Genomic DNA, 8,424 nt, shown 5'->3' with positions numbered 1-8,424 from the left:
GAATCTGAGATAACAAGCTGGGTGAACACAGCAGGCCAATCAGCATCAGAGGAACATGAAAGCTGACGTTTCGGGTCTGGACCCTCCCACTATCTCCACACTGTTTTATCTGCCTCCTCCCCCCTCTATTTATTCCAGAATCCCCTTCCCCTCCCCCTTTTCTGAACAAGGGTCTAGACCCGAAATGTCAGCCTTCCTGCTCCTTTGATGCTGCTCGGCCTGCTGTGTTCATCCAGCTCTACACCTTGTTATCTCATTTTTAGTAATTTGTGCAACACGAGCAATCCAACCTACCGCTACTATCGGTAAAATGTTAACAATGATTTGACTATCTTTGCTGTATAAGTGGCTTTAGGGGTTTGTAGCTCTGCTTTAAGGCTGCTGTCCACAACCACAGCTCCACCAACTGTAATTAGGTGTGGCAGCCATTCGAAAATGAATTTGTACTTGAGCAGCTCCCCGAGTGTATTGTCTCCTTCTGGTTATTTGCATTTAGAAGTTGCGAATCCTGCGAATCTATTGGCAGAATGTTCCCGAGATGGCATCCTGTCCGACCAAAGAAACTTCAGTGTTCGTGTCCTGACTCTTCACGTTTGAGGTGTGACCGCTAAACGTTTAAACTACACATATAAACTCATCAAGGTTTGAAGCCTTATCAAAACGACAAACAACAATGTGAAAGATTTTTTTAGACGAGGTTTTGCGAAGTTTTTCGCCTTAGGCACTATTTAAGGTTAAGATGCATGGATTTTAGTTCATGAAAGTTACTGGAATGCAAGGAAAAGTTAAGGAAAAGTTCGTGAGTGAATTACGGCCCCCATCTCTCGTCGCGCGAGTTCCCGGAGGTTTGATGACACAACTCCCCAGGTTTTCTCTCTCCGCGGATGGCACATAACCCGCTGAGATTTTGCGGCCTTTTTCTATTCTTATTTTCAACATTCGCAGTATTTCGCTTTCTAGTTGATAAAGTGATAGTTTACAAATGATGCTGCATTTTGCTTGTGGAAATGCAGTGGACGAGTTTTGTTCTGCCCCCTCTCTCTCCCACCTCCCCAGGAGTAGACAAGATTAGGGCCAATCAAGGATAGTAGTGGTAAGTTGTGTGTGGAGTCAGATGAGTTAGGGGAAGCACTAAATGAATATTTTTCGACAGTATTCACTCTAGAAAACGACAGTGTTGTCAAGGAGAATACTGAGATACAGGCTACTAGACTAGGCGGGATTGAGGTTCGCAAGGAAGAGATATTAGAAATCCTACAGAGTGTGAAGATAGATAAGTCCCCTGGGCCGGATGGGATTTATCCTAGGATCCTCTGCGAAGCCAGGGAAGAGATTGCCGAGCCTTTGGCATTGATCTTTAACTCATCATTGTCTACAGGAATAGTGCCAGATGACTGGAGGATAGCAAATGTGGTTCCCCTGTTCAAGAAGGGGAGTAGAGACAGCCCTGGTAATTATAGACCAGTGAGCCTTACCTCAGTTGTTGGAAAAGGTTATAAGAGATAGGATTTATAATCATCTAGAAAAGAATAAATTGATTAGGGATAGTCAGCACGGTTTAGTGAAGGGTAGGTGGTGCCTCACAAACCTTATTGAGTTCTTTGAGAAGGTGACCAAACAGGTAGATGAGAGTCAACTGGTTGATGTGGTGTATATGGATTTCAGCAAGGCTTTCGATAAGGTTCCCCACAGTAGGCTGTTGTACAAAATGCGGAGGAATGGGATTGTGGGAGATATAGCAGTTTGGATCGGAAATTGGCTTGCTGAAAGAAGACAGAGGGTGGTAGTTGATGGGAAATGTTCATCCTGGAGACCAGTTACTAGTGGTGTACCGCAAGGGTCAGTGTTGGGTCCACTGCTGTTTGTCATTTTTATAAATGACCTGGACGAGGGCGTAGAAGGATGGGTTAGTAAATTTGCAGACGACACTAAGGTCGGTGGAGTTGTGGATAGTGACAAAGGATGCTGTAGGTTGCAGAGAGACATACATAAGCTGCAAAGCTGGGCGGATAGGTGGCAAATGGAGTTTAATGCGGACAAGTGTGAGGTGATGCACTTTGGTAGGAGTAACCGGAAGGCAAAGTACTGGGCTAATGGTAAGATTCTTGGTAGTGTAGATGAGCAGAGAGATCTGTGTCCATGTACAGTGTTTTAGCTTTTATTAATAGAGGGATCGAGTTCCGGAACCAAGAGGTTATGGTGAAGCTGTACAAAGCTCTGGTGCGGCCGCACTTGGAGTATTGTGTACAGTTCTGGTCACCGCATTATAAGAAGGATGTGGAAGCTTTGGAAAGGGTGCAGAGGAGATTTCCTAGGATGTTGCCTGGTATGGAGGGAAGGTCTTACGAGGAAAGGCTGAGGGACTTGAGGCTGTTTTTGTTAGAGAGAAGAAGGTTGAGAGGTGACTTAATTGAGACATATAAAATAATCAGAGGGTTAGACAGGGTGGATAGGGTGAGCCTTTTCCCTAGGATGGTGACGGCGAGCACGAGGGGGCATAGCTTTAAACTGAGGGGTGAAAGATATAGGACAGATGTCAGAGGTAGTTTCTTTACTCAGAGTAGTAAGGGAATGGAACGCTTTGCCTGCAACAGTAGTAGATTCGCCAACTTTAGGTACATTTACGTCGTCATTGGATAAGCATATGGACGTACATGGAATAGTGTAGGTTAGATGGGCTTCAGATTGGTATGAAAGGTCGGCCGACATCGAGGGCCGAAGGGCCTGTACTGTGCTGAAATGTTCTATGGCTATGTCTAAATACCGCACTGGCATAGGCAATAGATGTGAATCAAGACAGTGGAACTCTGCAATGCTCATGCGTTTGCTGGAGAATACATTCCCCTGGACAGTCAATCCTTAGCCTGTGCTGCTTGGAGGACTATCATTCTTTTAGATTGGTGCTAATTAATGTAATCATAAAGTCCTGGGATATCCTTGCCTGTATTTATCTGCTATTTATTGGACTAAATCTTAAGTGAGGTAAATTGTTTTATTGACTGAGAAAAATACATTTGCATTGATATAGGACCTTTCATGACCTTGGAATGCCTGAAAGTACTTCAGGCCGGTTTGTGGGACATCTTGAAGGCTGGGTGCTGGTGCAGCGTGTGAAACATGGCAGCCTGTTTGTGCTCAGTGAGTTCTCATGAACTGCAAACAATAGTGAACAGGGAATTTGGTTTACTAAAGTCGAATGTGACAGTGTAGCATTCCCTGAAGACTGAGCCTCTGACAGCACGTCGTTCCCTTGGACAGTGTAGCACCCTCCTGGAACTCAGTGTGCTGTACCCTTGGTACTGAGTCTGACCATGCCATGTCTCTCTCTCTCTCTCTCTCTCTCTCCCCCCCCCCCCCCCAGTACTAAGTACTGAAGGATGGACTGCAAGCCCAGGCTATCTGAAATCACTGGTGCTTTCACCTAATGAAGGCATACTTATCTCCGGTCACCACAAGGTAAAAATCATTGCAGAAAAAAATTGTACCATGTACAATTTTATAAACAAATGTAATACATAGACAAGAATCTGATGTACAATTTTGATAATTTCATGTGAGTGTTGGTGCTGTTCAGTGAAATTCAAACTGCAATTTTGCTCCGATATGATAAATACATGTTTTAGTTATTGGTGAAACCAGTTTCTTTACTCGTTCTGAAGTGTACCTTGGACAATGAAATGTATTGAACTGTCATCCCAGTCTCCTATGTAGATAAAGTAGTCAAATCAGCCAATATCAATCGATTATTCAGGCTGCAGTATCACCAACCCTGAAGTCATCTGGTACCTGCACCTTTCCTCAGATTTGGTCACTCATTGGCATTCAGCAGTGGTAAGCCAGGCTTGAATCTGCCATCCCTTGTGCCCAGTCCATAAGGCTGACTGTAAACATCTCTACTGCTGATGTGGCTATAATGAGATTCCTCAGCCCCAATTTGCAGATTGATATCTCAAAGACACAATTGTGTACTGTCTGCCAGTTACGTGAATTATTATACAGAATCCTTAGAAGTGTTTGCCTGATATACTGAGGTCAGGCCATCACCAGCTTTCCCTTTGTGGGGAATCTCAGCCTTGATTCTTTTAACTCCAGACAGACAGAGATTTAGTGATGAAGTACTTGGCAAAGGATGGGCAAGTTTGAACAGCATGTTTATGCTCATTGCAGTCAACACTTTGCATCAGAATCTTTAAAAGTTTTGTATTGCATTGTATGAAGGACACCTCCAGAAGGTGAAAGTTGACCAGAGGGTTGGTGACTTTTACAATTAGTTGCTATGGTTTTATTGCTGCTGGGTTGCAGAATGGCCTGTCATGGAGTGGGGAGGGAATGGAGGTTGGACCAAAATATAATTAGGAATGGGGGACAAACTTGGTTAAAATGCCCTCATTTCCAAAGTAAACATGCCGTCATTTTGTATTTATAAGATCAGCTTGCATTAAAAGTAGACAGACACTCTGGAATCAAAGTGATGATAATGTAGGTTTTTGGAGTCCATTTCTCCAGTGAGATTACAGTCTGATTGTGGCATTTTTGTGCATCTTATGACAAAGTCACCCTTGGTACAGTTTGCAGACTCTTATGGAAACCAGGGTCCTGACTGGAGCTATTTTCCTTTTCAGCGTCAGAGGCCAAAAGTGAATCCAGTATTTTGTTTTCTTTTGCATGATCCACATGCTGACTCCAATATTTACAGTGCCGAGTTTCCCCAAACTGGGCATGTTCACACAACAACAGTTCTTTGCAGAAATACGATTTTGCTAATGTATGCTTAGACTGAAGACTTCATTTCCCATTCCTGTAACAGAAGAAGAGCACCACGTCAGTGAAGGGGCACACTGTACTGGGGACATATGTGCCTTTGCTGTCTTGATTGAGATGAAGTATCACTGAAATAATGACCCTGGGGCCTAATCCACATGTTGTATTTATCCTGAACTAAACATCCCAGCTGAAGGACAGTGGTTTCCAATGCAAGAGACTTTCAGAATTGACAGAGCATAAGGAAGAGGAGTACGAGGAGGCCACGTGGCCCATTGTGCACTCAACTCCACTTACCTGCCTGCTTACCATAGCCCTTAATTCCTTCACTGTTTAAAAAGCTATCTATCTTTGCCTTAAAAACGTTCAAAGAGGTAACCTCAACTGCTTCACTGGGCAGGGAATTCCACAGATTCACAATCCTTTAGGTGAAAATGCTCTTCCTCAATTCAGTCCTAAAACTGCTACCCCCTTATTTTGAGCTTGCGCCCCCTAGTTGTAGTTGTAGTTCTAGTGTAGGTCTCAGCAGCAAAGATGTGACAAAAAGCAATGGGCAAATAGCCGTTTTGTGAAGTTAGCTGGAGTTGGTCAAGGACACCATGGAGAGATCCCACGCTTTAGAGACATAGAGCTGTACAGCATGGAGACAAACTCTTCAGTGAAACTCAACCATGTCAACCAGATATCCTAAATTAATCTAGTCCCATCTACCAACATCTGGCCCATACTTCTCTAAACCTTTCCTGTTGATTACCCATCGAGATGCCTTTTAAATGTTGTAATTGTACCAGCTTCCACTGTTTCCTCTGGCAGCTCATTCCATACACACATCACCCTCTATGTGGAAAAAGTTGGCCCTTGGGTTGCTTTTAAATCTTTCCCCTCTTACTTTAAACCTATGCCCCTCTAGCTTTGGATTCCCCTGCCCCAGGGAAAAGATTTTGGCTATTCATCCTATCCATGCCCCTCGTAATTTTATAAACCTCTATTGGGTCACCCCTCAGCCTCCTACAGTCCAGGGAAAATAGCCCCAAACTGTTCAGCCTCTTTCAATAGCTCAAACCCTCCAACCCTAGCAATATCCTTGTAATTCTTTACTGAACCCTTTCAAGTTTGACAACATCATTCCTGTAGTAGGTAGACCAGAACTGTAAGCAATATTCCAAAAGCAACCTAACCAATCTGCTATACAGCTGCACGCACTTCAACACTTCCTTTGGGTGTCTTACACACCCAAAAGGGTGAAATCAGTTTAATGTCCCAATTGAAAGACAACACCCCAACACTGCAGCACTCCCTCAGTACTGTGTTAGTGTTATGTCTGGATTTTGCACTCAAGTCATCACAGTGGGACTTTAGACCATGACTTCATAAGCAACAGTGCTAACCACTGAGTCACAGCTGACCCTGCTGTGGGATGCAAGAGTCTCATCTTCTGTAAATTAAAATGTTACTGACTCAGAAGTTTGATATTCTTTTATATCATAAATCAGCAGAAAGATGATAGAATGGAGCGTGTGGTCAAAATCTCTGAACTGTCACGGTGCTGACCAAAAGTGCCCCGACCCGAAAGGCAAACTCCTTTTCTCTTTCCACAGATGCTGCCTGACCTGCAGATATCCAGCATTCTCCTGTTCTTCCCCAGAGGATCTCTGAGTCACAGATCAATTCACAAAGAAATTGTCAAAGAGGTGGGTGATACAAACCTTTGTTTTCTGAAGGACCCTGCCCTTTTCAACCACGGTGATGGATGGCGTCCTTCTCAGAGCGCTTTTGGCTGAGGCTGTGCGTCTTAAGATCGGGCTCACTATCGGACCCTGTTAATTGAATTAGACATAATCACTGATTTTGATAGCAAGTCGAAGCAGATGGGTAGCAGCTTTGTGAGACTGATCATAGAGACCAAAATGATGGCATCCCGTCAAATCTGATTGAGTCTGGCCTGGGTCAAGTAAAAATGGCAGCTATAAATCAATATCAGGAAAGAAATGCGAAAACTAAATTTGTTTGTGGAGAAAGGCTGCCTGTTTTATGTGCTTCAATAAGCTTACTTTTTCAGACTCCAGCTCTTGTTTAAAGCGGTGGAGTTTGGATTTGAACTGAGAGCTATGCGTGTAGAGTCTGCATCTGACTAGATGGGAAAAGATTGATATATTCTATACACTGAGATTGAGAATTTTGTGGAGTTTTGTACTGAGATCGGGTCAGAAATGAGTAAAGTGCTGTGAGATTTGTAAAACAGCAGTGCTTCAAACCCCCAATAGATAACTGCTTCTGTTTAAAAGTCACAGAGCATTGTGTAGGTGTGAAGTCAATGTCTTGACTGATCGAACAGCACAAGGCAAAGTAAGGTCATGCATTCGAGACCCAAGGAGAGACATTTCGGAATTCCAACCGACCCACCCTGCTGTCTGTACAGACCGCTGCTCAGGCTGTCATGTTTGACAGCTCGAGGCCTGAGACAGTTTACAGCAGTGAGACCATCCTCGTGTTGTCACTGACCTGACTGCCTAACCAGGCCATCCATAATCCCAGCCGTCAAGTGCCATGAAAATATTGGCACTGAATTGAGAGTTCAAGTCCCACTTGAGAGATCTGATCCCTTAATTCAGGCTGATATTCCTAATGCAGTGCTGAGGAAATACCTTGCGAGGTTTGGCTTTGGAATGTGGAAAATTTGAGTCTGCAGTCGGCCATTCGGTGCTACAAGCCTGCTCCCCCATTCAATAAGTTCCTGGCTGATCTGATTGTAACCTCAACTCCACCCTTCCACTGTCACCTGTTGAACCTTTGGTCATTTGCTTAGCAAGAATCCCTCTATTTCTGCTTTAAAAATATTCAAGGTTTCTGCTTTAACTGTGTTTTTGGCCAAGAGCTTCAAAGACTCACAACCCTCTGAAAGAAAAGAAATTCACTTCTTTCCTGTTTGTAATGCCAGATCCTGATTTTTAAACAGTGATCTGGTTTCCCCTTAAAAGAAAACATCCTCTCTCAATCCACTCCAGACCCTTTAGGATTTTCTGTTTAAATAAAATTGCCTCTTACTCTTCTGAACTCATAGCTTGTCTAACCTTCCCTCATAATCTGTCTATTCCAGGTGTTATGGATGGGCTATTAAATCAGTCTGCGCTCTCAGGTGGATGTGAAAGATTGAGTAGCACTATTTTAAGAGTTGGGGATTCATCCCCACTATCCTGGCTGAAATATGTCTTTCTACAAACCCCTAATCATTCATTTCATTGCTGTTTGTGGGGATTTTCTGTGCACAAAATGGCATTTCATTCCATCAGAGCAGTGGCTACACTTTGAAAGCACCATCAGTGGCTATAAAGCAGTTGGGATTGGCTCTGAAGTTGTTGCAGGTGCTATACAAGTGCAAGTCTTTTCATTCAGCTATCAGCAGAGTGTGCAACATTCAAAGCAGTGAAAGCCCCTGTCACACCCTCTAACAACTTGTTCAGACCTCAGGACCCGCTGCTTCTGTGTGTGAGGAAAACAGAGCCAGAGATTGCCCACAGGATGCCCGTTTGAAGGTCTTGCTCAGGGAGAGCAGGTTAAGTTCAGAGCCCGACTTCACCCTCTCTTTCGCTCTGTACACAGCCTGCTCAAGGCGACGGATCTTCTCTTCCAACCTTGGCAGGGCTTTTTTCTCTGCAGCCAAAA

At 43.9% G+C, this 8,424-nt stretch overlaps 1 protein-coding gene and 1 long non-coding RNA gene across 3 annotated transcripts in view; one reads left to right on the top strand and one right to left on the bottom strand.

Annotated features, from left to right (window-relative positions):
* The first annotated feature begins 192 nt into the window (after positions 1 to 192).
* LOC132206659 (uncharacterized) overlaps positions 193 to 8,424 on the top strand; it is an 84,974-nt gene continuing 76,742 nt past the window's right edge. The window contains exons 1-2 of the long non-coding RNA XR_009443085.1: positions 193 to 305; positions 6,360 to 6,452. This is a non-coding gene — a long non-coding RNA (uncharacterized LOC132206659). The remainder of the gene's footprint in view (positions 306 to 6,359; positions 6,453 to 8,424) is intronic.
* The window catches only part of LOC125448001 (actin filament-associated protein 1-like), a 57,514-nt gene continuing 52,490 nt past the window's right edge, over positions 3,401 to 8,424 (bottom strand). For both annotated transcript variants that reach the window (XM_048522862.2, XM_059641179.1), the window contains exons 15-17: positions 8,225 to 8,412; positions 6,468 to 6,578; positions 3,401 to 4,798 (exon numbers count right to left, since the gene is read on the bottom strand). In XM_048522862.2, coding sequence (XP_048378819.1) covers positions 4,772 to 4,798; positions 6,468 to 6,578; positions 8,225 to 8,412 — 326 coding nt within the window. In that variant the 3' untranslated portion in view covers positions 3,401 to 4,771. The remainder of the gene's footprint in view (positions 4,799 to 6,467; positions 6,579 to 8,224; positions 8,413 to 8,424) is intronic.

Source organism: Stegostoma tigrinum, chromosome 40 (genome assembly GCF_030684315.1).
Source record: "Stegostoma tigrinum isolate sSteTig4 chromosome 40, sSteTig4.hap1, whole genome shotgun sequence".
In the NCBI taxonomy this organism is placed as follows: domain Eukaryota; kingdom Metazoa; phylum Chordata; class Chondrichthyes; order Orectolobiformes; family Stegostomatidae; genus Stegostoma; species Stegostoma tigrinum.
Note: the sequence above shows the minus strand (reverse complement) of the source record. Positions and strands in the feature narration are given on the sequence as shown.